Raw genomic sequence first — 27,956 nt, 5'->3', positions numbered from 1 at the left:
TGGGGATTTGTGTTCATTCAGCTACAAGAGCATTAGTGAGATCAGGCGCTGATGTTGGTGAGGAGGTCTGGGGTTCAGTCGGTGTTCCAGTTCATCCCAAAGGTGTTCAGTGGGGTTGAGGTCAGGGCTCTGTGCAGGACACTCGAGTTCTTCCACTCCAACCTTCACACACCATGTCTTCATGGAGCTCGCTTTGTGCACAGGGGCATCGTCATGCTGGAACAGGTTTGAACCTCTTAGTTCCAGTGAAGGGAAACTGTAAAGCTACAGCATACAAAGACATTCTGTACAATTGTGTGCTTCAGAATTTGTTTGGAGAAGAACCACATCTGGGTGTGATGGTCAGGCGTCCACATACTTTTGGCCATATATGCAGTGCTTTATATAAGATTAAGAAGCCATTTTAATTACCCTGTGTAGTAAGTACACCTGCACTGTTAGTAGGGAAGTAAATCACAGATGTATACACGGTGCACTACATAAAAGTATCAGAACGCATTATTCCACACTTTCACAGTGCACGTACTGTATATAGGGAGTAGAAAAGCCATTTAGGATTCAGCCTCAGAAAACGAACTTTAACTAACAAAAGAGGTTATTTCACCTCATCTGTTTTTTTCTTTTTAAATAGACTCCAGTGTTATTGCTCACTCTCTCTCTCTCTCTCTCTCACACACACACACACACACTCGTTCTCTCTCGGCTGTCCTGAGCTGAGTGGTCTGTGTATCCACACAGCGCCCCCTGTTGGAGAACCTAATTATCCCCCCTTTAAAAAAAAAAAAGCATAATTCTTACTAATTAATAGATTAGAAGTTTACATGAATTACACTGTATTGCCCTGGTTTTGGGAGAAAACAAAAGTCCATTGCACTGGGTCACAGTTTATGATTAAAAATCCCTGCACAACAACTTGATTATACTCTTCATTACATATATATATATATATATATATATTTTTTTTAAAATATAAATCATAGAATCTTTTTTATCAGATATATTCTCAGTGTTATTGAAATATCAGTGTACACATCACTAACAAGACGCAGAACAGTAGGCATCACTTAAAAGTTATTCATCACTACAGCGAAGGTGGTTTAATTTAGTAAAGGTAAATGGAAGAAGAGGATTTCGAGGACTGGCGTATTTACAAAGATTTCATGCGAAACGTCTCTTAAAAATCGTCTCGCGTTTCTTGTTTCCGTTAAATAGTAAAGATGTGGAGTAACCGGAAAAGAAGGTGTCGTATAAAGATTGCAGTCGTCAGCAAAGAATAACAGTCCCTGCCTTACTCTGATAATACACCGCTGCCAGTGAAGCTGCGTGTGTGTGTGTGTGTGTGTGTGTGTGTGTGTATAGAGAAAAGATAGCATTGCTTCATAACAGAAAACAAACTGATTATTAGTGTGTAAAAAGAAAAGAAAAAAAAAAAAACAGAAAAGCGCTGTCTTTTCTTATCTTACAGAGCCAAAATCACACAAGCACACGGTCAGGACAAAAAAGGGAAGAAGTTGCAGGTCCGTTATCACACACACACACACACACACACACACACACACACACACACTCCCTCACTCAGAGTGAATAAATAAATCAATCTGCTCCTCACACGCCGCGATCGGGTCACGCTGGAGCATGAGCTTCACTCCAGAGGAGAAAGTGGGACAGAACGTGTTTCTCATCATGCGCTCTTGTTTGTCCTCGTGTTCTCGTATGTGCATTTCACACCGTCTTCCACTGAAGCGCTGAAAACGTTCACGATCATACACAGTTTCTCACGAACGAGACGGAAATGAAATACCTTTAAATCACTGTGACGACACAGCAACGGAGAATCACGCCTAGGTTTTCTGTTTCTTATTTTAACTCATGGTTCGTTAAAATCGGACACGTATTTCTCACTTGCTACAAGCAGTTCCTAATAGAAACGATCTGATTCGAATCTATTACAATTTTAATTCACTTAATAAGTGTGTGTGTGTGTGTGTATACTGTATATATATACTGTATATACACACATACTCAGTACTGTGCAAAATCTGTCTTCAAAAATAATGAAATTAAATGTTTCTACATAAAAAAAACACTATAAAGAGCAGTAAACAGTAATAAATGAAACAAAGTCAATATTTGGTGTGACGATCCTTCACTTTAAAAAAGTAAAGCAGTATCTGAGGTGCAGTGTGTGCAGTTTTATAAGGAAATGAGCTGGAAGTGTTACTGAGCATCTTGCAGAAGCAGCCACAGTTCTTCTGGAGACTTTGACTGTCGACTCGCTTCTTATTTCTGCAGCGAAACCCAGCAGCCTTCATTATGTTTTTATCTGAAAAGTGTCTCTTATGGAATCTGCTGCTTTCTTTACTGACATACAAACATTTTTCTGTAACATTTCATTTTGTGCTGGAAAACTAATGTTTGGAATCTCAAATGTTTTGGGACTGAATCAATAATGTAGAAATCAGAAAAAAAACATCTATAACAAAGTTTGTCCTAAAAAAAAAAGAAAAAAAAAAAAAAACAGGGAGCCAAAGACTTTTGCACAGTGCTGTATGTATATATATATATATATATATATTTATATTTCAATATTTCCAACAGTTTGAAAAGAAATTCAATGTTGTTTGTGATATAAAATAATTTCCACTCATTTCATTTCTGCTGTAAGTTCAAACAAGTGTGCTGCAGCCTGCGGTCTAAATGCTCCACCTTCTTCCCCCCTCCTTCCCAAAAAAAAAAAAAAAAATAATAAAATAAATGAGAAGTCCAATAAATGATATAAAAATGATATAATAATAAAAACAGGTTTTGTACCAGTTTCTGACATTATGAGAAGTCAGGTGATGAGCACACTGTTGTACATTAAAGTGTGTAATAATATTGTAACTGATGTTTGGTGTGTGTGTGTGTGTGGATCCGTTACACCAGTGAGCTGTAATACTCTAGCAGCTGAGCAACAAACTCTAACAGTGTGACATCCTCATCCTCAGGGGAAGGAGCTCAAATGCGAGGAAGAGAAATGAGAAGTTCTCTGGGGTGATTTTGTAAACTAACGTTAGCTAACAATCTAATTGTTAATCTAAATGTGAGGAAAAATTCCAGTGTAAGCTCGATTCTATTGAATAACTCCTCCATTTTAGCACGGCACACCTTTCTTCTACTTACTATCTTACTTGACGTTTAATCAGATAAAGCTAATTTAAATTTTTTTGCTCGCTCGTTATTAGGAATGCCCTAAGATCTCACGTTCTTGCGAGGTGACTTAACAGCGTCTGCTCTTTGCGTTCCTTTATACTGAGAAACAGCTCATCCGTCACAGTGAGCCAAAGGTGAAAGATGAAATGAGAAAGATCTTTTTTGGATGAAGGAGGGTGTCATGCTTTGGTCCAGTGCAAGATACCTTTTCTTTTTTGTGGAGTTTCCAGATGAAACTCCACAGCAGTTTCTGCAGCTCCACTAGTGACTAGCGGACGACCGTTTTTTTTTTTTTTTCTTTCTTTCTTTTTTAACAACAAACAAATGTAAAATCTAGCTACTTAAAAAAAAAAAAAAAAAAAAAACATCTGTGTGAGTGTGTGTGAGCAAGCTGCTCTTCAAATCCCCATCCCCGTCCCTGCCACTTCTCCTGAATTTACCCACGATCCCTGTGTGAATATTGAACAGATAGCTGCGTAGTTGTGTTGTTTGCTGATAACCTGCCGTGTGTCTTGGTGAGTTCTGTCCTTACAGAGGGCCGTACTTGGCCTCATAGAGAGCCACGATCTTCTTGCAGCGGCTGCAGTTCTTCCTGAGCTCGGCCACTTCCTGCCGCAGTGCTGCGTTTTCCCGCTCCAGGAAACTGGCGCGCACGGCGATCTGGTTCTCCTTCAGGCACCGCGCGTCCCGTGAACGCTTCGCCGCCAGATTGTTCTTCTTCCTCCTTGACCAGTACTTCTCATCCTGTCAGCGAGGGGGAAAAAAAAAAAACAGGGATGATGGTTAAGGAGCTGAAAAGAGAGCAGTGAAATCTTTCTGTCTCTCTTACTCAGTCTTTCATGCAAATAAAAGAAAGCAGAGAGATATGGAAAGCAGGAAGAGAGATGCCGCAGTGAGCAGAAACAACCTCCGGGCGCGTTGTTTAATTTATGAATCAGATTCACGTCAGTGCCGAAGAGTTTGATTTCGTCTCCTGTAGCTTTTATACATCGCTATTACCTAAATGAGCCTTTCGAACTAAAAACAGAGCCTGATGTTTACTCTGTGAATAAATATGGATATGGATGACTTTTGACCTCGAATCCATCCTGCCTGTCAGGAACCAGTGCGGCTCAGGAAGTTTAGGACCACGAGGAAGCTGAAAACAGCTCACATCTTTATCCAAGGAATGAGAGCCAAACACAACAACCGCCATCTGTCCAATGCTCAGTGTAAACAGCTCCAGATCACAATCCAAATATGGTCCAAAAACTAGCTGAAATCCAAAACTGAGGAAACTGGGGCGTAGAAATCGAGAGAACAAACACACCCATGCTGATTGTTATCTAGGAAAAAAAACTTCAGGGTTGCACGCTTCATCTCCAGGGTCAGAGAAAACCGAAAAGTCTCAAACAGTTGCGCTATAAGCTGTTCTGAAAAGTGCACTATGCTCTACAACTGTTTATTACTAACTGTAATGTTACTACCACTAAATAATAGCAGGTTTGTTGGTTTTAATCTTGAGGGTGTGACTGAAACCAAGGGAATGAGGGAATAGGGAGCTGAAGTAGTGTACGTATCAGAGCTCAGTGCTAGTCTTAATAAACCAGATAAACTTAATAAACCAGATAAATTTAATAAACTCCAGAGCGGTCATTCTCCTCTACTAGCTGCTGCTGCTTCATTTCAAACTCTGCATCATTTCAGTGACCAGTACATCCGTGTTCGTTCGGGACGTGTTTAGGAACTCGGATCAGTCTTAGAAGAACACACTTAACAGAAACACGCAGAGTCTGACCTTGGCGTCCTCGGGAACGAACACCTTCCTGGCCTTCTTGATCATAGGCTGCGGTTTGAGCTCGTCCTCGGTGAAGCGGTGTTTGCGCGGGTTGAACAGCTCTCCTCCCGGAATGCTGGACAGCACCAGGTCCGCCGGGTCCGGCTGGAAATTTATGCTCACCTCGATCTCCTCCGGGTTGACCGGAGACGGAGTGGCGCGCTCGGGCTTATCTTTGGGCTCTGGAAGGGGAGAACCGTTTTTAATTATTAACTCTAAAAGGGGTTTGTAAAATAAGTCTTTGAATCTTCCTGAGTTCTCTTTTATGTGTGTGTGTGTGTGTGTGTTCACCTGTGGCATTCTCCATCACCTGCTGCTCAGCTATTTCACTCTCACCCCCCTCGTCCTCCCCTTTTATCTTCGGCACTTCTGCAGCTTTTTCCGTTTCCCTGGGCGCCTGTGGGACGGCGGCGGAGACTTCTGGGGCTGCGGGGGATCCCTGAGCCTCCTGCTCCAGGCTCTTGTGCAGCTCCTCCTCCAGAGCGGCAGGAATTTGGTTCTCCAGCAGGAACTCGTCCAGGTCCATGTACTCCAGGTGGAAGTTCTCGCCGTCGTACGGGATGGTCTTGTCCCAAATTGTGGGAGTGAGGGAGGCCGAAACGCCGCCGGCGCCCCCAGATCCTCCACCGCCGCCTCCATCTCCGCAAGACTCCCCGTCTCCGATGGAGCTCAGCTTCTCCTTCTCTATCTCTGCGACGGACAAAGAGCGAGAAAGTGTCTGTGGCGGAACGTGTGCTTTGTGGAGATCCACAACGACTTGGCGTATAATAATTAAACCACACCTTTTATAAATAAAACAACGGTTTACAAGATTCACCTGATAATGTATTAAGTAAAGAATAAAACACTTGGGGGATGTGCTGTTATAGGAAAATAATCAGCGACAAGGTGGTGTGATGAAGCGGAGTTACTGTTGCCACCCCGTAACAGCATGTCACAGTGTTTTATTCCTCTTATACCACAGCAACTTACAAACTATTACAAATTTTTTGTTAATAAACAAACAATACTGTGTACTTTTTACCCGTTTATAGTTACTTTTAACATCCACTAAACAAGATTGTTCTTGTTAAAGCAGCTATAACCAGTCGTTCTCTCACCAGCCTCTCTATTTTGCTTTCTCTTGAAGTTAATAAAATGTGACAAAGTTCCAGCTTTTCCTCTGAGGGTTTGTTACAAAGCGCTGACACTGAAGACTCCTTACGCCTATATTCCTGAAAGGTATCGAAACATATCCACTGTGTCCCAAACACAAGTATTTATGTCTGGCTCATGTTCTTAAAGGTGCGTTAAGTAAGATTAGTCTTTTTTTTTTTTTTAAGATTAGGTCTCTAATGGTTAGCTGGGTGTGACATTTGTATGATTCCCCCTAATGTTCACGAAGCTCTTCTCCCAGGATCTACGGTGTAAAGTAAAGTTTCTAAAATAACTGACAGGAAGAGCATCCAAACACAAACAAGCATTTCTCAGCATTTCAGGTTTTCTCAGCAACTTAATATACTTTGGCTAAAGCCACAGCTTCATCCATTGTATTTTTTTTTCTTTTATTATGTTCTACGTATCTTTGAGGAGGTTTATACAAGTGCGTAATAAAAAAAATCGCACCTTTAAAGCAGCTATCGATTGTTTTCTTCTGTGTTTGAGGTGGGCGGGGCGACATCATCTGAAAGCCGTCATTTAAGCCTGTGCTACAAATCACAATTAGCATTACGCATAGGTCACCTAAATAACTCGCTTCTGACTCGCTCAGACGTGTTTCCTTCTGAGCGAACGTGACTGAAATGAACAATCAATCAATCAGGGCCTAATTACAACCCTATAATTACGATCTTCCCGTCACGTAGACATCTACGCCCTTTGCTGAAAGAGACTGGTTTGTTAATTACCCTGTATTTGCGATGATAATAAGTGGTTAAAATACTTCACTGCTTCTGCACTACTACACATCAGGATTGCTGCAAGTGACAAATCAGCAATCGAGTACACGCTTAAACTGTAATCTCACATTGTTTTTTTTTTCCAATTCTGACTCGCAATTGGTGTAAAAACAAAAGCGTCGTCTCTCCTAACTGACTTTCTAGCACTAGCGCTGTCAGTGAAGTTGTTTACGCTGCTGGAAATATGAAACTGTCTATAATTATGAAAAGATATCGCGACTGTTATTTTCAGAGGTTCATACAGCGTAGTTTTGGTGGCCAACAGATTGCACTGAGAATGAAACAGCAGCATGTCGGTTAACAAATACAAACCAGTGACAAACAAAAGGAATAAAAACAAGAAAAACAGCTTCAGTGCACCTTTGTACAGAATCGACCTGAAATCTGTGGAACTGTACTTCCTGCTGTTCCTGCTGGACATGTAGTGCACTACACACAGCGTCATTACAGTGTCCTAAACAACATGGACACCATTATTATTATTATTATTATTATAATTATTATTATTATTATTATATTATTATTATTATTACATACAGAGTAAATTATACAAGGATCTTCAATGCATTCTCGAATGCCCTGACTGTTCATGGATCATAGCTACACATAACATAACATTTAACATTTTTTTTGGTAACATTTTCTCTGCACAATGAACGAAGATATAATAAGAGTTCACACTTGAACCAGGGATTTTTTTTCCCCTCACACTTTTGCAGGACAGGAAGTACTCCAGGACCAGAGGTTGTGTTTTTTTTAGGACAAATCGGGCTCGTTTTGGAACAAAGTGGCAAAAGCAAGTCAGTAGGTGGCGATCTTGTTTTAAAGTGTTGTAAATTTAATCAAATTCCACAAACAGAGTTGATGACAAACAAAGGGAAAGTGTAGGTGCAGGCTACACCGGAATTGTACCAATGTTACAGCGATATTCCAGTCATAATGCTTTTTTGCGTAGGTAGGCTAGCTACATCGTGACGTTGTGAGAGTAACGAGGCATTTTATCCGATATTCCATCATAATGCCAGACAAATGGGACACTGGGAGAGGGGAAAAAGGGGGATAATGGAATAACTGTACCAGGTGATGATAAGTATAATAATAATAATAATAATAACTGTGCTGTTATATGAAAATAACGCAAGAAGTGCATTATTTTTATATAACAGTACGGTCTGGAGTGTGTTATTCCCCTTACATCACAGCGATTTGCCAACGATTACGACGTTTAATTTATTAACGAAAAGAACACCAAAGCCCAGCGGTGTACGGAAGCATGCTGTACATCAGAAATGCGTGCGCACCACAGTGAACCTGTTCCTCACGCAAAGACTGACAAACACAACACAAACGCTCAGATTTCACACTGGCTTCAGGTGCGTTATTAATTTATTATTTATCTTTATGTAGTCGAGAGACCTGGCAATCCTGGGAACAGGGTTCAAAACTGTGGACATACCATGGAGTGATATATAAAGTATAACAGTTTATTTCTTGTCTCATGTAACGTATTTATAAAGACAGAAGGAAGCTGAAGTACAATGGATATTATATTAAATTAAAAGCTTTATAAATCATTATAAAATACTCCCTACATAGTGCAATTGTACAGATAAGGAGCTAGAGGAATGAGAAAACAGCTTTTAAAGTAAAATCTTGGTGTTTTTTTTGGGGGGGTGTATGAGATAAATGAGTATATTAGTATGAGTAACATAAGATAAGATAAGATTTCATTTTCGGCAGACGCCCTTATCCAGAGCGACTTACAATTATCTCATTTATACGACTGAGCAGTTGAGGGTTAAGGGCCTTGCTCAAGGGCCCAGCAGTGGCAGCTTGGTGGTGCTGGGATTTAAACTCTCAACCTTCCGATCAGACGTCCAACAGCTTAACCACTGAGCTACCACTTCCCATAGATAAGATAAGATAAGATAAGATAAGATAACCCTTTATTCGTCCCCCGATGGGGACATTTGCATCGTCACAGCAGCAGATATAAAGATATAAAAAATAAAAAAAATATAAGTATAAAAAATAACACACAACAGTATTACAGTCACAAATGCATTATTGCACTGTTCCCATGAGATGGGGGAGTACACAAGTATATCAGTACACGAGTATATCAGTACACGAGTATATCAGTACATGAGTATATCAGTACACGAGTATATATGAATATATTAGTATATCAGTATATAAGTATATATGAGTATATTAGTATATCAGTACATGAGTATATATGAGTATATTAGTATATTAGTATATGAATATATGAGTATGAGTATAACAGTATATTAGAATGACTACATGAGTATATTAGTACATTAGTATATAAGATAAGATAAGATAAACTTTATTAATCCCCGAAGGGAAATTCAGGTAATATTAGTATATTAGTACATGAGTATGAGTTTATTAGTATATATTAGTATATTAGTATATTAGAATGAGTATATGAGTACATAAGTATGAGTATATGAGTATATTAGTATATATTAGTATATGAGTATATAAGTATGAGTATATGAGTACATAAGTATGAGTATATTAGTATATGAGTATATAAGTATGAGTATATTAGTATATTAGTATATGAGTATATTAGTATATATTAGTATATGAGTATATAAGTATGAGTATATTAGTATATGAGTATATAAGTATGAGTATATGAGTATATTAGTATATTAGTATATGAGTATATAAGTATGAGTATATGAGTATATTAGTATATTAGTATATGAGTATATTAGTATATATTAGTATATGAGTATATTAGTATATATTAGTATATGAGTATATAAGTATGAGTATATTAGTATATGAGTATATAAGTATGAGTATATGAGTATATTAGTATATTAGTATATGAGTATATGAGTATATTTGAGCTTTAGACTGTCTGTCTAAAAAGAAAGCAAAACTGAAGAACATTTTGTTCTCACCAGGACTTATTTTATGGAAAAAGGTTTTCTCTCTCTCTCTCTCTCTCTCTCACACACACACACACACACACACACAGTTCTCCCACTTTGTTCTTTATCTACTGAAGGTTAGTTACACTATACTGGAGTTGTCTGAAGGTTAATGCCCCAGGCAGAGGCAGAAGCAGAAGCAGGCTTTACTCTTCTGTTTATCTTCTGGCACTACATGCTATATGACTAGCCTGTGACCTGCTACTGGACACGAGTCGCACTTCAGTCTTCCACTCAGAGTCCACATTTCATTAACACACCTGCATTTCGATCACCAAAAAAGGTTTAAATCCTCACCATCATCTCCGTCGTCGAGTATATTAGGCGGTAGGATGTCCATTATTTTCTTCAAAACTAAAGGCAAAGGCTTTTGCAGACTGCTGTTGCTAGGAGCAACGGAGAGAGTAACCGTCGTGTGTCCGGGCATAATTCAACACTGCAGGCGATACTGTCAGGAAAATAATAACGAAAAACAACAACAATTAAGACGACGATGACAAAAGGCGGTGTCTTAAATTACATTAAGTGAAACCTGCTCGAATTGTTGAGACTGGAACCGAACCAAACAAAACAAAACAAAACAACAGCTCGCTGGCTCGCTAGCTCTTCCACCACCGCCACGGCGTGAAATTTACATATTTTCACATATTCATAATACGTACGCGCTATTAGAGCAAGACAAACGCTGATTGGTCCAATACCTTATGAATATTCATGAGAGGACGGACAGCCGGATCTCGCACGCCTATTGGTCAGCGTAAAGGCAGCGCGCGAGAGCCTCTTTGAGCGCTGACAGAACGAGAACGCGGAGTACGCGGGTGCGCGCGCACGTCGTCTCTCAGCCAAGCGCGCGCTCACGCGCTGTCAGGCATAAATCAACCGTTTAATTAATTAATTAATTAATTAATTAATTCAGCAAAAGTGGGTTTTTTTTTTTATTCATACCGAACTCGTTAGTTTGGTTTGAAATGTGTTGGACGTGTCGTTTTTTTTTTTTTTTTTTTTTTTTTCTTAAGCACCTCTCATTTCACAAACACGTGCCGCGGGATCACGTGACCAAAAAACTACCGTCACGCACCGAGCGCGTGGACTTGAGCGTGCTTCTGCTGCATCACTATCCCCGCAGTGCATTACTGTATTATATTATTTCTGTTTCACGTCACACACACACACACACACACTTAGAGTCACGTTACATCAAGCACATCGAGCATCAATGCGCGCTCACACACCAACCCTGCATTTGCATGCAAGCAGATACGTGAATGAGCATGCAAACACACACACACACACCCCATACACACACACACACACACACACACACACACAGAGTCACGTTACATCAAGCATGAGTGCAGGCTCACACACTAACACTGCGTTTGCATGCAAGCAGATATGTGAATGAGCATGCAAACACACACACACACACACACTCAGAGGCACCCTACAGCACCACGCATATATTAATGCATGCTCACACAGTCACACTGCACATGCGTGCATGCAGACATGTGAACACACACACACACACACACACAAAGCTTTCTTTATTGCTATGACTAGGAACAGTGTGTTCTCTTGCATCCCTCCTGGACTAAATAGTGCTTCACAACATGCAGTCACTGTTTACTGTACAGCAGAAAACACTCTTGAGCCTTCACATATCCACAAACAACAGTAGCAGGTCTACATACAACTGCTGAAGCACCTGCCCTCTCTGTCTGCTATAACCCCACACACACACACACAAACACACACAAACAACCTTCTGTGCAGAATTCGGACTGGTCTAACACTTCTGTCTGAACTCTGTAGAATGTCATCCAAAAAAAAAAAAAAAAAAAGAAAGCTGCTGCTGCTGCTATGAAACACATCAACACAACACACAGCCTTTAATAACACATCGCAATCTTGTACAGGATCACACTGATTTTAAAGCACCCACTGTACCTTATCTTCATTTTATTTCTAAACAACACAAACAAACAACACTGATGCAGTTACAGAGGAATCTTCCTGACAGTGGGTGTGTCACTAATATCACCTTTTTGTCTGAGATTTGCAACACCTGACCTGAACACAGGATATACTGTCCCCTCTGAAAGTATTGGAAAGACAAGGCCAGTTCTTTTCTCCCATAGACAGCTCTCTGGTCTTTATGTTGGTTTATTCTTTTTAACAACAAATGCAGTCTTCACAGATGAAACCCAGGACTAAAAAAAATCCAAGAGTAAACATTCAGAGCTATTTATTGTTTAAACAATTAATCAAACAAGGCACACCTTGTCAACAAGAAACACCTGTCAGTCACATGTTCCAATATTCTTGAAAAATGGGTAGGTTCAAACAAAAAGTGCATGTTCGAAATTGTTTAACACATCTAGATGTAAATGTCAGGAAACGAAAGCTGAAATTCTGATCTACTGTCTCATATTCATCTTCTGATCTCAAACCCAAATGTCTTCACTGTACAGTAAAAAAAAAAAAAAAAAAGAATTGGCCTTGCTGTTCCAATACTTTTGGAGGGGACTGTAAATACAAACATTAACACAACGTGACTAACTACAAAGAGCGGATAGACACAGGTACTAACACTGATCATGGGTGTGGCAGTTTAATCAGCAAAGAAAAGCAGGAAGTAAACACTTCATTTTTCTCCCATTCTCACTAGGCTCAATCATGTTCTCCATTTTCTCATCCAAATTTAGGTCAGTGTAAGTTAAATACTTGAATCATATTAAGTGATCTGCCAGCAAAAATATACACAATCTTAGATTTTATTCAGGACACACATCTGTGTGTAAATATCGGCACCCACCATTCAGCTTCAATTTTATCAATTAACCACCATAACATAGTGAATTAAATCATTATTTCATACCGGCCTTCGTGGAATTATTTTACTTTTTCATACAATAAAACAATGGTTAATATAGTGAGTTCATTATTATTTATCGATCATTATTCATTGATACTTTGAGTTAAGTGCTTTAATGTTTTCAGGCTTAAAGGCAAGTGCTTGTGATTACAGGCGGTCATCTAGATGCTGTTTAAAAACACTGTTTTGGACGTTTCTACTCGTGTAGGCATGAACTACAGGCACCAAGAAAATCGTCTTAAGCAGCTGCGTAACCTGGTTCTGAATACACATAACTTTCCTCCACATAAATACTGAGGGAACTTTTGGACTTAAGTTGCAGACTCTCCATAAGCATTAACGACTGACCATTAATGCTTACAGTGCGTTACAGTGCATGGTCATTGTTTGGTAATGTGAATTAACGCTGTAAACCCTGTCAGTTAAGAGAATCTTCTGAAGCCGTGTCTGTAAGTGTAACCTGTAAGTGTATTATGGGTATTTTGTTTCTTCTGGGGAATGACATGTGGACTCTATTGCAACAGAGTGCACGGGATATGCTCAACTATGCTTTCAGTCATGGCTATAAAAATGGAAAAATCTCCCAAATTAGTGCATTTTATAGTAATTGATCTGCAGTTTGGTTGTTTTAGTGATTCAATCTTTCAAACTACCAATTTAAGTCACTTGCAGTTTGACAGAGAGAGTGTCCAAAATGACTGAAATGCATGCTTATAATCTGACAACCACATGAAACATGAAAGCCTAGCTGAAGTGTTTATGTTCAGATGCATATGAGTAGATGGGAAGAAAATGGTTTGACGCTGATGTGCGTGATAGAATAAATCATTTGCAATTCACGTATCATGAGATTTGGTTTGAAGTTGAGGTTTAGAGAGTCAGTGCATTTTCATACTTCTGCTGGCTGCTGAACCTGAACAGGCGGTTTATCAGATTTCTGATTGGTCAGAGGGAAGTCTGGCTCTACCAGTTCTGCTTTTAGCACTTATTATTCAATGACACACATAATAATTATAATAATATAACCTATTTTCTTCCTACCTTTCCTTTTTGGAAAAATAACAACCACTCGCCCTATTTAACATGTTTACACACAACTGTGCAAGCAGAGGTGGAACGTACTTAAATAATTGTACTTTTTAAAAAAATATACTCAAGCATCATTGAGTATTATTGAAAAGGTGTATTTCTGTAGTGTTAATTACAGTCAAGTGTCAATTACAGTTTTATTAAAAAACATTTTTTCCCTTGCATTTTAATTTAGTCGTTCTAAATACACTCTAAGTCCATAAAGGTGTCCCTCAGAAGTTCTTCAGATGTTAATGGTTCTTCATTTCTGCATATAGTTTAACATAAAATCTTTAAGGGTTTTAAGATCCCTTTACAATTCAAGATAACATTTTATGAGAAATTAATAATATTACAATCATTTTTCTACTGCTGCCAATCTAATCAATCTAGTTTCTGTTTATTTACACCACATCTCTGTTGAATTCTCGATTCAGACTGTGAATGTTCCACATAAACGAAATTAAGAAACATGTGTAATTGTTGACAAGGAGAAGTTTTCTGTAAGGAGATTTTTATTAAACGTTTATGGAAGGAGTCTCCAGTGTCAGCGCTCTGTAACCGTCAGAGGTGAAGCTGTAACTTTAAGTTTTCCGACATCTTCAGGACAGAGGAGTTAACATTTTGCGGTTTCTCGGTAAGATAACAAGCTGCGTTTTTAAATTTTTTCTTATTAACTAAAGAAAGAGAAAGGATAAAAGAGAGGCTGGTGAGGGAACGACTGTTTATAGCTGCTATAATGTAAGTGAGAACAGGAACTAACCTGATTTATGGAGCTTCCACAACAATAAATGTAACTAAAAAGAGACAAAAAAGTGTGATGTTTTGCTCATTAATATATTTTTTTAATATTTAAAAAACACATTAGCAAATACTGCTGTAGTTTAAGAGGAATAAAAACACTTCAGGACATGGTGTTATTGTAAAATAATCAACTTCAGATTATTGGTAACAGAAAATCCACTTCATCACACTTTCCTGATGATTATTTTCCTACAACAGCGTGACATGGATTATGAAGAAACTGATCTCATAAAAGATGGATACAAAAATACAAATTCTGAATACAAAAATAATAATAATAATTAAATATAAAAATAATATTTATAATTTATAAGTTATTTATTTATATAAAAATATATATTTCAGTACATTTGAGTAGACCCTTTCAAAATTTCACTCTGTCTTCAAAGCGAGTAAACTTTGATGTAAGTGTAATTTTTGTCCTTTTTTTTTTACCCTGTGTGTAAGACTCCTCACATGGCAGATGTCTCAGAATAAACTGATCATTTTTCCTCTTTCCTCATTCTCATGTTCATCAGGATAACAAAACCAGAATATCTCAGGTCAGATCTTATTATAGTAAGCAATTTCCTTCTGAAAAATATCTTTATACAAGCTGCAATGGTACCATTAAAGGACAAAAATAACCCCAATGAAAAGTAATAATCACAGTGAATAATGAGAAGCATAGAGAAGGTGAAAGTTTCTTACCACCTTCATCACACTGGCGCTGCAGGAAAGCTCGATAAAGCTGCTCAATGTCTCCCAAATCCCCAGGAGAAAACATTTTACCACCAACTGAAACTCAACGGGGTGTGTTGCAGAAAAATCCCCAACCGACTGAAGCCCCAACGCACCAGAAAATCCTAAACCCTGTCCTCCGACACCGCCTACCTCATTAATATTCATATCCACCAACACCGCTCTTATCACTATTTATAATATAATTCGACTTTTAAAAAGGCAGCTTTTCGCCGTGTAATTCTCTGAATTGACTTTGTTAAACTTTTGTGAGATATTCATATATTTTAAACCGCAATAGACTCACTTTTATGATTCAATCAAACAGGAAGCGACTCACGCTGCGTCATGAATATTCAAATAAATGCAGGAGGGACACGCCCACTAGCTCCGTGCGTAATTAATTATTCATAGCCGGCGCTGATGATTGGCGGAAAAGGACGACTGTGTTTATCTATTCATACAGAAGCATACTTCTGTAATCTGCTGCTACTTACAGACTGTTGTATTTTAGTTCATTTAACAATATAACAGTGATTAAAAGAGATAAAATTAGCTGACTAATGAAATAAAGGTAATGTAGGTAGGCTAACAAGTGCTGATAGTTTATAGCTTGTAGTTTATTAACGTGCAAATGACATCCTTAAGTCACTTTTCTTCTTTTGTTTTAAACTCACACGTTTAAGGTAACCTGCTGTAACCTGTGACTCTGAGCTCAGTTCTAACTGGCATTAAGTAAGGAATAAAACCCTCAGTGTCACACTGTCATAAGAAAAATAATCAACAACAGGCTGGAGTGCTGAAGCGGAGTTACTGTTCCTGATTATTCTCCTAAACAGCGTGGCATGATGTTTATTCCTCACCTATTTCTGTTCCACACTGGAGACTCCTTCCAAATGATGATGACGTTTTTGGCCAAAACGTCCTGTTTCTGTAGAAACGTTGTGTACTATGCTTAACTTTACTACTTTAATCTATCTATCTCTCTATCTATCTATCTCTCTATCTCTCTATCTATCTATCTATCTATCTATCTGCATACCTTCCTTCCTATCTATCTATCTATCTATCTATCTATCTGCATACCTTCCTTCCTATCTATCTATCTATCTATCTATCTATCTATCTATCTATCTATCTATCTATCTGCATACCTTCCTTCCTATCTATCTATCTATCTGCATACCTTCCTTCCTTCCTATCTATCTATCTATCTATCTATCTATCTATCTATCTATCTATCTGCATACCTTCCTTCCTATCTATCTATCTATCTGCATACCTTCCTTCCTATCTATCCATCCATCCATCTATCTGCATACCTTCCTTCCTTTCTATCTATCTATCTATCTATCTATCTATCTATCTATCTATATACCTTCCTTCCTATCTATCTATCTATATACCTTCCTTCCTATCTATCTATCTATCTATCTATCTATCTATCTGCATACCTTCCTTCCTATCTATCCATCCATCCATCCATCCATCTGCATACCTTCCTTCCTATCTATCTATCTATCTATCTACCTTCCTTCCTTCCTATCTATCTATCTATCTATCTATCTATCTATCTATCTATCTATCTGCATACCTTCCTTCCTATCTATCCATCCATCCATCCATCCATCCATCCATCTGCATACCTTCCTTACTATCTATCTATCTATCTATCTATCTATCTATCTGCATACCTATCTATCTATCTATCTATCTATCTATCCATCCGCATACCTTCCTATCTATCTATCTATCTATCTATCTATCTATCTATCTATCTATCTATCTATATACCTTCCTTCCTTCCTTCCTATCTATCTATCTATCTATCCATCTATCTGCATACCTTCCTTCCTTTCTATCTATCTATCTATCTATCTGCATACCTTCCTATCTATCTATCCATCCATCCATCCATCCATCCAAGGCATGAATAAATATAAATAAATACTTCCAAGTACAGTCCGTTCTTTTATAAAAAATATTTATTGGCATATTATTTGGTCCATTGCTTGTGGTGGTTTACATAAAACACAAATACAGAATTACACATTAATGGCAAATTTACGAAAAATAAAGAGAATTTGTAAAAGAAAAAAAATCCTCAAGCCATAGACAGGAGTTCCGAATGGAGACACGTCAGAAGCAGAGCAGTGGGAGATTTCAGTATCGCGGAGGTTTCACCCCAGAGACTACAACATGCTTATAATCACTTAACGTCACTCCAGCGCTGTGGACGCTGAGCACTTCCTGTGTAAAGAAACTGCTTCCTGTGCTAAATACGAACGAAAACCTTTCCCTTTAACAAACTCTGATGTTAAATGAAACCTTCCAATTTATACTAAACTGCCACTTTATCAGCTCCATGTATTATACATGTCACTTTCTAAGTGTATAATTAATGACTGTAGCCCGTCTGTATCTCTACACAAAGTATTGGCCCCCTTCTCTACCAGTCCATCAGTGGAAACGACCTGCCACTGTTCAGATATCAGCAGTGTTACTGAGCTTTTAAACACAGTATAGTGCTGCTGTGGTCTAGAGGACGATTAACACACACTGCTTATTGCAAAAGATGAGCTTTTAGTCTTTACACCAACAAAGCAGGAGTGTGTAATAAAGTTGCGACTCTGTATGTTTTTGCCACTGTGGTGTATCTGAATTAAATGAAATACTGCATCAGTGCAAAAATGCAGCATTGTGACTTTCACGTGGCCTTAAGAAAACTTAATAAAACCTGTGATTTGAAGCTGCACCTTCGGCTCAAACAATGAAGAACTCAGCGGTGCTGCGGTGTAATGAGAAATATTAGATAAATATGCCTGTGTAGGATGTTTTCACTTGCTAGACCATTTTTCTTTCTTGTTTGATTGACAGAGCTTGAATTTGGAGTAATTAGTTTTAGAAAGGAAATTTATCTGCTAACAGAAGGCGAAATTTTCAAGCATGCAATGAGTCCAAATGTCTGGAAATGACTGTAATGTTATATGTGTTTAGAATGATCTCAGAACAGGTATATGTATCTGATATTTCTTATCTTTTCACCTGCAGGAATGAACAGAAGTTCACTTCTGACTAAAATACCGCCTCGAGTAAACATGTAGTAACTTTTAATCTCGTGATACTGGGACTGGGGAAATGTGATATTTTCACATCTAGTCCATGGATAGCACACTTTAGTCTCTAACAAGCCACTACGTCAGATCTATTGAGTCTTTGAAGACAAGGATAAAACACAAGGATGTCGTCATCCCCGGCTTTAATGAGCCTCCTCTTAGAGAACAGGCAGACTTGAATGAAATCTACTGAAAATTTTATCGCATAATGAAGCAAGGAATGTAAGACTCGAACCAACAAACACCTCCGTTTTCTTATCTGCTCTATCTGTGAAGCACTGAACACATACAATAACACTTTAAACCTCCATTATTTGTGGAGCTGAAATCATCTTACGCTGTAAAGCCACTTTACAAAATCCAGATGAGGACATTTAAAAAGGACGTACACGTGACCTCAAATTCAAATTCAAATGACTTCTGTTTCAACCTAGTGCAGTTTGGTTAACACTGAATAACACGAATTTCCTCCTTGGTCCCCGGTTAAGGTTTATCAGGCTAATACTGACCTCAAAGGCACTGTGATCGTTACTGAAGGCACGCTGATGCCTGAGTGCAGGAAGACGGGAACAAAACGATTCAATAACACCTACAATGTGCACTGGTCACTGTGTGAAAGAGCTCGAGAAATAAATGCAGTGCCAGGCCACATCCTCCTGCACATTTCTGTGAGTGTATTTAAAAAAAAAAAAAAAAAAAAAAAAAAAAAGGGTAAGAGTGAACAGTCTTTAACGTCAGTTCAGCCAAAAAAAAAAAAGGCTCCGATCAATTTTATCCCCAGTAGATTTTCTCTCTAGAGGCTCATGTAGCTAACAAGTAACGAGAAACTATAGCTAGCAGTTCAGGCGTGTTCAGACGTGGCAGGTGTGTTGTTACGGAAAAATAATCAACAACGGCGTTACCCATTAGGAGTTATCCTCTTCAAAGTGTTTTATTCCTCTTATACTAGAGCAATCTGTCAACGATTACGATGTTTATTTATTATAACATATATGTTGTGGAACATCCCTTTATCGCTTACGTTATAGCAGCTATAACGTAAAACATTACAGCTTTACCTCTGACTCTGACAAAGCACTGGCACTGGAGACTCCTTCCTCAATGTGAACTAAACAACACGTCCTCGCAGAAAACTTCGCCGTCTCAACAATTACGCATTATTTTATCAATACGTGTGGAGCGTCCTCCGTGCGAATGAGCTGTTGCTATAGAAACGATAACGTATTCGAACGAGCGCATTAATACAAACCTGTGATTTGGAGCTGCGCTACTGTCAGAGCTGCTGTTCTAGGAAATTAATCAACACCTTCTGACCAATCAGAAGCCAGAACCGAACAGCGCTGTGGTGGAAAAAGATAGTGGTTGTTTTGGTTCACAAAACAAACGTCAACTAAATGGATAATACTGTTTTCAGCTCTTTTGTCTGTTTTATAGATAAGAGTGTGTTGTACAGTAAGAGATATCAGCATGTGTGTGTGTGTGAGACACTGAACAACTCCACAACGCTGAGTGAGATGACGCGAAACCGGTAGCTCTAGCTATAGGAGTCGATTTGATCGCTAGCTACATGAGCTTCACATGGCTCTTTTATCCGGGGTAAAAGAGGAATCTCATTTTGGTCTGAACTGCTCCATAATCAGACAACAGTGTGTGTTACTGCATTACTCAGGCACTTCATGGTGATTCATGGTGGATTTGGGTCTGCTTGGATAAAAGCGAGAACACCACCTGCTTCTGCTCAAACAAAGCTCCAGCTAAAAATCAGCTCTGAGGATAAGCAGGTCAGGGACGACACGGCACAAACACGAAAACACACGTCTGGCTCCTCTCCTCCTGCGCTCTACAGAACAGCGAGGAGCTTCTGTTTATTTGGGTTTGGAGAAGAGATCGCTTATAACCATCTTATCAGCGAGGACACGTCGCCGTCCGGGCTCTCCTGTGTGTCTGAAACATGGCCACTAACACACACACACACACACACACACACACACACACACACACACAGACAATCTCTCTCACACACGCACATATAAACACTCTCACACACACTCGCACATACACGCTCTCACATAGACACACTCACACACAACATCAACTGGCCATATTTATCACTAAGGTTCAGAAATGTTTCGTTTTTCTTTTCCTGAGAAATCTGTGTTTTTTTTCTGTTCATGTTTCCTTTCACACGTCACTCACTCAAACTCAACCGTTTCTCCTCTTTTTCCACAAGAAACGAAATCTCAGCAGATGAAGATACCTTGAATAAAGGAAAGGCTTTCTAATATTTCCTCATTATGAGATTATTATATAACAAATATAAAAGCATTAAAACTGTTTTCTAGATATATTTACTTACTTCAAGCTTGAAATCTTATTCTGTTCATAAATTTGCTTCTTTCTAGAAATATGCAAAATGATCAAGCTTGACATGAGTAAAAATATCTAGAAACAGGATTAATCATTTTATATTTGCTTAAAAACAGGAAGGTGAATTTGCCTATATTCGAGATACTGTTACTTGCTACAGTGGCGTAAAATTAATTCCACAGACTCCGTCAGTACAGATTTATTTTATAATCTAGCTGTTCAGCTTTGCACAGTAAATTCTTGGCTATTTATTACAGCTCTAGAGCTTTTTATTCACAAACGGTCCCACGACAAAACACACTTTAGTCCCGAGTCGACGTTATTTCACGTGGTTTTAAGTTTCCAATAACTCCTTGAACGCTGGTAAACTGAAAACAGTAGGTTGAGATTTCCACTGCTGTTTAATTGGAAAAAAAAAAAATCCTGAACTCGACTTTGAGAACCGCTAGCAGTTTAATCCTACCCAAAATGAGCTCGCTAACATAACCAAACGCTGCTTGAGGTCTATTTTATTTATTTAAACGTAACCGTTCCACTTGTGAGAACAGGCAGCCATGTTGTTTTTTGTTGTTTTTTTTTCCAGTTATGTGCTACAAGCTCCTCCGTTCTGTTCTGGTGGTGCATGATGGGACAACTTAGTGCAAAAAAAGTGCCAATCTTTCATCATCCTGCGTACATTTGTTTTTTTGTGTGTGTGAACACACTTCACAGTGAGTGTGTGTGAGTGACTGAATGAGTGTACTAAGTATGAGTTGAGACACAGCTCTCGTTTTGGGTTAAAAATAAATGTTTCATTCATCATAATAATAATAATAATAATAATAATAATAATAATAATAATAATAATGTAATTTAATCCCAGGCTTTCCTGGACAGAGCTTTTTTTTTTTTTTTAATCTGATAAACAAATGAAGTTTGTATAGATCTACACTCGTTCCTTAAGGTGTTTTCTCACTTGGCTGTTGGCTGGAGCGTCTTTTGCGCTAATAAGAAAAAAAAAATCACGATGTATAGATTACATGTAACTCTACGGCACTGGCGGATGAGAAAATAATCAGCAAGTGTGTTGTTTTTTTGTTTTGTTGGTTTTTTTTGGTAAATTGTCCCAGACTAGAAAAATACAATCAGAAGTAAAATGTAGATTTTGATTTTAGGCTCAATGAAGCTTTAGGATCAGCTGTAAACAAAACAAAATAATAAAAAAAATACCAGTATGATCATAAGACTCCTCATCTGGCATCATCATCGTCATCGTTTCTGTTAAGCTGCTACTCATGTTGCGTTGTAATAAGAGCCAGAGATCATGCAGGTTGTATGTTTATCTGCTAGTCAGTGCAAGTTATGCATAACATTATGGATGCTAGAAGTGGTCCCTGGCAGTGGCGCTGGTGGTTAAGTGTTTAAGCTGGGCAGTGCATAGACGTGATGTGCTGTACCACTGGGGCTCGGTTTAAATGAGGCTTTAAGAACACAAGCGCTTGTGTCCTGATTAAAAGGAAAGGATTGTAGGGAGCCTAATGTAAAGGTAGATTACAGAGGCACTCAACTGTTCAAAAATCTGGTAGCGATAGTGGGACTGCGCTGGGACTCGCCGTCTATGACCAGGTTGGAAGGAAAATGTGAATATATTTTAAAAATAATAAAATTAAAACAACCAAAACGTGTGTCATTTAACGAGAATGCATGCGTGGCACTTCAGTTTGTGGTGGTTTGAATGAATGCAGAAGTGTGTGTGTGTGTGTGTGTGTGTGTGTCTGTGAGTAGGTGTGTTTTCTCAGTCCAGCAGGAGGAAGTTGTACTTCCCGAAGTCGTAGTCGTTCGGGGCGATGAGCTTCTCCGCTCGCGCTTTCTCCAGCCACCTGCGCAGGAAGTCCCGCCTCTCGCACCACTCCTGGAGCTCCTCCTCGCTGTGGGCGTAGTCGCAGCTCACGCCCTCGGCACAGCCGCCCTCCAACCTGTCAAACAATCACATCACACGCGTTAAAATGGAGTTCCAGGTCCAGGACAAGTTGTTCTCTAAAAACAACTCTTTTTTCCAAACTTTTGTCCTTATTTCAGTACGCAGTCTGAGATTTTTTAAGCAGGTGAGATTTTGACGGTACGATTATAGCGTGAGGAATAATCACAAGTTATTTAATAACATATTAACAATTATGAGACACTGTGGAGAGTAGAAGACAAAATATTTATTTAATTTTATGCCAGGGCTAATAGATAGTGGCAAGCAGCAGTTAAAGGAAACGTTAAAGCCCTGACCTTCCTACTCCACTTTTTTAAATTTACTTTACTTTTTTATTTAGTTTATTTATTTTATTTATTTTATTTATTTTATTTTTTTAATTTACTTTAATTTTACTAATTTACTTCCTTCCTTCCTTCTTATTTATTTCTGTTTGGCGAGTGTGTAGAGAAATGAATCGTGGACATCAGATATCCGGGACATTGGACCAGTTAAACTGAGCAAGCAGGACATTTCTCACACACGCACACACACACACACACGCGCGCACACGCGCACACGCACACGCGCACACGCACACGCACGCATGCACACACACGCACACACGCAAGCACGCGCGCGCACGCGCACGCACACACACACACACACACGCAAACATGCACACACACACACTTGCTTACAGGAGGAGTTTTCTTGGCAAGGCTTCTAAAACAGCATTTTTCCACATTCTAAAGTCTTCATTTTTTGTGAACTATGACCTTTTGTTTTTATAAACTCCAGTTAATTGTAAAGCGATGAATCTTATCATCTCCAGAGTCACGTGTGTGGGTCAAAACACTCGTCAGTGGGATTGGGGTGGAATGCTGGGACTTGTTTTTGTACAAGAAGACATAAATGTTAATAAAGAAACATCTCCTCACAGAAAACTTCACCGTCAACAAATACGCACGGTTTTTAAATTCATTCACGTGGAGCGTCCTCCGTACGAGTCCCTGTCAATCAGCTGTTGCTATAGAAACGAAAACGCATTAGAACCAGCGTATTAATTTAAACCTGCACTACTGTCAGAGCTGCTGGTATAGGCAATTACGATCTCTACTCATCTCAGCTATCCAATAATAATAATAATAATAATAATAATAATAATAATAATAATAGATGAACTAAATGTTCTACAGTTAGCTAGCTAGCAGAGGTTAGTACAGCTGTGGGAATCCTTACACATGTCCCTTCAGAAAGCTTTTATTAAAGCAGAAACACTACGTTTGTCTCTTGGATTTGTTAATAAACAGAGTTGATGTGGAGCCGTAAAGAGTTCCTCTTTCTTTTATATTAAAACAGTACAGCATCAGAGTCTCTCATGTGATTCAGCGGTTTAAGGTTTTGCCATTTTTCATCAATAGAGTGCAAGGTTGAGTCCCAGCCATCCACGAAAACACACACTGCACCTCGCTATTTATAGGTCAAGTGATGTTACTGTGACTGATGAAGACCTAGAAAAAGGAGCAAGGCAGTGAAACACTCATTAGCAACTCATTTGCCGTCCTGAGAAAAACTCTCATCTCCAACACCAATACTTCCAGAAAACAAGCACGTTGTTTTTTTTTTTTTTTTGACCTAATTATCGTAAAACCTCCCAGTGTCTGCAGATTAGTCTTTTAGCTGCCAGGCTTTCGGCTCAGAGGACGGGAAGAGGGAGAATTAATGGTATTAACTGCACTTTAGACCCAAACTGTGTACATAATCCATCCTGTGTGCCAACAAAGCCTTTCAAACTCCACACAAACCATCCTGAGCGGATCTTAATCACAACTTTTCTCTACCACGTATTTGAGATGCGCCTTGTCAGCTGTTTGCTAAGTGACCTGTTATCAAGTTTCACGAATGACTCCGCATCTCCGGCGCTTCTCGTCTGCTCTTCTACAGGGTCAGTTAAAGTTATCGGGAGAATGTAGAATGTTATATTATAAATGACTCAAGCATTTTGAGTGTTATGTTAAACATCAAAGTTGAATGAATAAAAACATGCAGAGCTATGATCTCCCCAATCGATGATCTGTCCCAATGGGCGTGGCCTAATATTCTAATCAGCATGCTTGACTGACATGACTCCATCCTACCAAGACACCTCACACTGACTCTCAGTACTCGCTGTGGATCCTGGGAACACTGAGGCAGGAATACACCCTGGATTGGATGCCATTTCTATTGCAAGGCCCCACACACACTCATTCACACACTTAATCACACCGAGGGGCAGTTTAGTGTAACCAGTCCACCTACTGCATGTTTTTTGGGAGGTGGGAGGAAACAGGAGAATCTGGAGGAAAGCCACTCAGAGAAAGAGAGAGCATGAGAAACTCCACACAGACCATCACCCGAGCTCAGGATCAAACCTGCGAGCGTGGAGCTGTGAGGTTACAACACTACTCAATTCAATTCAGTTTTAATTGTATAGCGCTTTTAACAACGGACATTGTCCCAAAGCAGCTTTACAGAAATATAAACATTCAAATGAAATCAAATCAAAATAAATTGTCAATTTACTACCCGTTATTACGCGCGTACCTGGAGCAGAGGGAGAAGTAGGGTCCAGGGAAGCGGTGTATCCAGGTGAGACTCTCCTCCTCACCCGCTCCGCTCAGCACGCGCTCTTTATGTCTCTCGGACGAGATGTGCTGCTGCCACTGACGCTCGCTGTTACTGTGCTTCCCACACAGGCGGCAGTATAAAACATCCTGACACACAAACACACAAATTCACACCTACAGCCAACAGACAGACTGTGTAACATTACCATGGTTACATGTACGACTGTCACTGTGTACATTTTTAATAATACGATAATCGTCAAATTAATAATTAAATGTCAGCCAGTCTCTTCTTTAGATAATTTTATCAATTCTTACAGAGGGAGGAAAAAGTGAAAAACATGACCAAATGAAGCGTTTTTATCCTTTTTGTGGTTCCAGAAGATTCATTTGGACGTCCAAATAACATTTAAGTAACATTTGAGAATTCATAGAAGCTGCTTTTAGACAACCGAGTAATATAATATTCATCTTTTGAGTAAACAGAAATAAACAAAGCCCCTAATAAGGTATTTACTTCAACACTAATAGAAAAATAAAAATCAAAATTAAAAAAAATAAATAAATATTACACTGTGAGCTGTTACAACAACTTAATCTAATATTAAATTAATCCAGCAATGGTGAGATTAATGAATTAATTTCATCCTGACTTGTGTATAGAGCAAGTGATTGTGATCATGGAGACGCTGAAACAGATTTGTTTGAACTTCTTCCAAAAATCATCTGGAAAAACAGTCAGAATAATTTATGTGAGATCCAAAATACACCCAATTGTCAATTTAAGTGTTTTTCATAGTAATTCTGCTCTCCTGGAATAAAAAAAGTGTTGGATTAGCCAAACTGCGCAAATGAAACACGTGACACACGTGACACACACGTGACACGCTCACTGTAGGTGTTTTCTGTCCCACCTGGATTGTGAGGCTTCTAAAACACACACCTCCCTGTGGTTTAAATTGTGTGTAACTGTGAAACCGTCTCTAGTCGTAAAGTTTCGCACACAAACTCACGGCAGCTTCTGCTAAGTAGTCTGTCGGCATGGCGATCTGCTTCTCCTCTCCGAACTGGGACGCCGAAGTGCCGTCGGCTCGCTTGATCTGATTGGCTGTCGTCAACCACGTGTCGTAGACCTGCTGCAGGTCCCGTACTATAACACACACACACACACACACACACACAATGCATCGCATTCAGACCGTCATCTCCGTAACAGCGCTGAGACGCTGAGAGGTTACTCCTACAAACCGCGCACGGCGGTGTAGCTGCCTCCTGATTGGCTGTTTCAAACACAGCATTAAAACCCTGACTGCTTTCTCCAGTTATGCTAATCGCCACACGGGCAGAATTTTAGAGATGTACGCTACCGATGAAAAGTTTTGACACCCTAGACTGACTATTTTTCTTAGTATACTTAGCTGAAGCAGTGTGGAGCTGAAGCTACACTACATGGCCAAAAGTTTGTGCACCCCTGACCATCACACCCATATGTGCTTGTTGAACATCTCATTCCAGATTTATTCCCCCGTGTTTGCTGTTATAATAAGCTCCACTCTTCTGGGAAGCTTTCCACTAGATGTTGGAGCGTGGCTGTGGGGATTTGTGTTCATTCAGCTACAAGAGCATTAGTGAGATCAGGCGCTGATGTTGGTGAGGAGGTCTGGGGTTCAGTCGGTGTTCCAGTTCATCCCAAAGGTGTTCAGTGGGGTTGAGGTCAGGGCTCTGTGCAGGACACTCGAGTTCTTCCACTCCAACCTTCACACACCATGTCTTCATGGAGCTCGCTTTGTGCACAGGGGCATTGTCATGCTGGAACAGGTTTGGGCCTTGTAGTTCTACTGAAGGGAAATCTTAATGCTACAGCACACAAAGTCATTCTATACAATGATGTGCCTCTGACTTTGTGGCAACAGTTTACCACATATGGGTGTGATGGTCAAGTGCCTTAAACTTTTGTCTATACAGTGTATTTTGGGAAAACTTTTTTTTTTTTTTTACTGAACAGTTAAAGTGTGTGTAGATGTATGTGAGGGATTGAAAGAGATGTGAAGTCTCACAGCCGGTGTTCTTCATGTAGGTCCACAGCTCCTTCTCCTCCAGGCTGTGGGCGAAAGAGCAGTTCCCGATGTAGTGGCACTTCTTCTCCTTCAGCACGTGTACGCAGATCTGCCGGGATGGAACGTTACAGAAAGTCAGAACGCACTCGTACAAGCGCTTCATCATATCTCGTACACAGCGTGAAACAGCGCCACGTCAATCCTTCCAGAAATGGAAGCTAAGCTTGGATTAATAGTGTGGACCGATTGGTATATGATATACGATGGCATATGATCTGTTGTCTGACTGGTGGATGTGCACTACTGGGTCCAGACTGCAGCCTGATTGGTTAATGTGGCACTGGAGGCGGGACATTACAGTCTACAGAGACTAAACCGAGGACTAGAAGTGCTATTTTTCTTTTTTTTTTCCCCGGCTTTGTAACATGAGCTAGGTAACATTATGATGCTGAGACCATGAGGCATGATGGGAGAC

General features: G+C 39.4%; 2 protein-coding genes across 4 annotated transcripts in view; both read right to left on the bottom strand.

Moving 5' to 3' along the window:
* Positions 1–2,899: 2,899 nt before the first annotated feature.
* On the bottom strand, positions 2,900–15,479 carry tefb (TEF transcription factor, PAR bZIP family member b). 2 transcript variants are annotated; one of them, XM_034301819.2, is made up of 4 exons: positions 15,361–15,479; positions 5,300–5,698; positions 4,970–5,190; positions 2,900–3,936 (listed from the first exon to the last, which is right to left on the bottom strand). In XM_034301819.2, exons 1-4 carry the CDS (start codon positions 15,434–15,436, stop codon positions 3,721–3,723), a joined length of 912 nt encoding a protein of 303 aa, XP_034157710.2. In that variant the 5' UTR covers positions 15,437–15,479; the 3' UTR covers positions 2,900–3,720. The 2 variants fall into 2 exon arrangements, with proteins under 2 accessions (XP_034157710.2, XP_034157707.2); XM_034301816.2 differs by lacking the exon at positions 15,361–15,479 and adding an exon at positions 10,218–10,563.
* A 1,878-nt stretch (positions 15,480–17,357) lies between these two features.
* zc3h7ba (zinc finger CCCH-type containing 7Ba) overlaps positions 17,358–27,956 on the bottom strand; it is a 24,181-nt gene continuing 13,582 nt past the window's right edge. For both annotated transcript variants that reach the window (XM_026927206.3, XM_026927207.3), the window contains exons 20-24: positions 27,482–27,590; positions 26,438–26,574; positions 25,402–25,571; positions 20,597–22,828; positions 17,358–20,542 (exon numbers count right to left, since the gene is read on the bottom strand). In XM_026927206.3, coding sequence (XP_026783007.3) covers positions 22,648–22,828; positions 25,402–25,571; positions 26,438–26,574; positions 27,482–27,590 — 597 coding nt within the window. In that variant the 3' untranslated portion in view covers positions 17,358–20,542; positions 20,597–22,647. The remainder of the gene's footprint in view (positions 20,543–20,596; positions 22,829–25,401; positions 25,572–26,437; positions 26,575–27,481; positions 27,591–27,956) is intronic.

The sequence above is a fragment of the Pangasianodon hypophthalmus genome, chromosome 29 (assembly GCF_027358585.1).
Source record: "Pangasianodon hypophthalmus isolate fPanHyp1 chromosome 29, fPanHyp1.pri, whole genome shotgun sequence".
In the NCBI taxonomy this organism is placed as follows: domain Eukaryota; kingdom Metazoa; phylum Chordata; class Actinopteri; order Siluriformes; family Pangasiidae; genus Pangasianodon; species Pangasianodon hypophthalmus.
Note: the sequence above shows the minus strand (reverse complement) of the source record. Positions and strands in the feature narration are given on the sequence as shown.

Coding starts and splice junctions, on each gene's coding strand:
- tefb (XM_034301816.2), bottom strand. CDS start 10,347: ATGCCCGGACACACGACGGTTACTCTCTCCGTTGCTCCTAGCAACAGC. Junction 5,699..10,217: donor ACTCGACGACGGAGATGATG/GTGAGGATTTAA, acceptor TGTCCGTCGCAG/AGATAGAGAAGGAGAAGCTG. Junction 5,191..5,299: donor GGTGATGGAGAATGCCACAG/GTGAACACACAC, acceptor CTCCCCTTCCAG/AGCCCAAAGATAAGCCCGAG.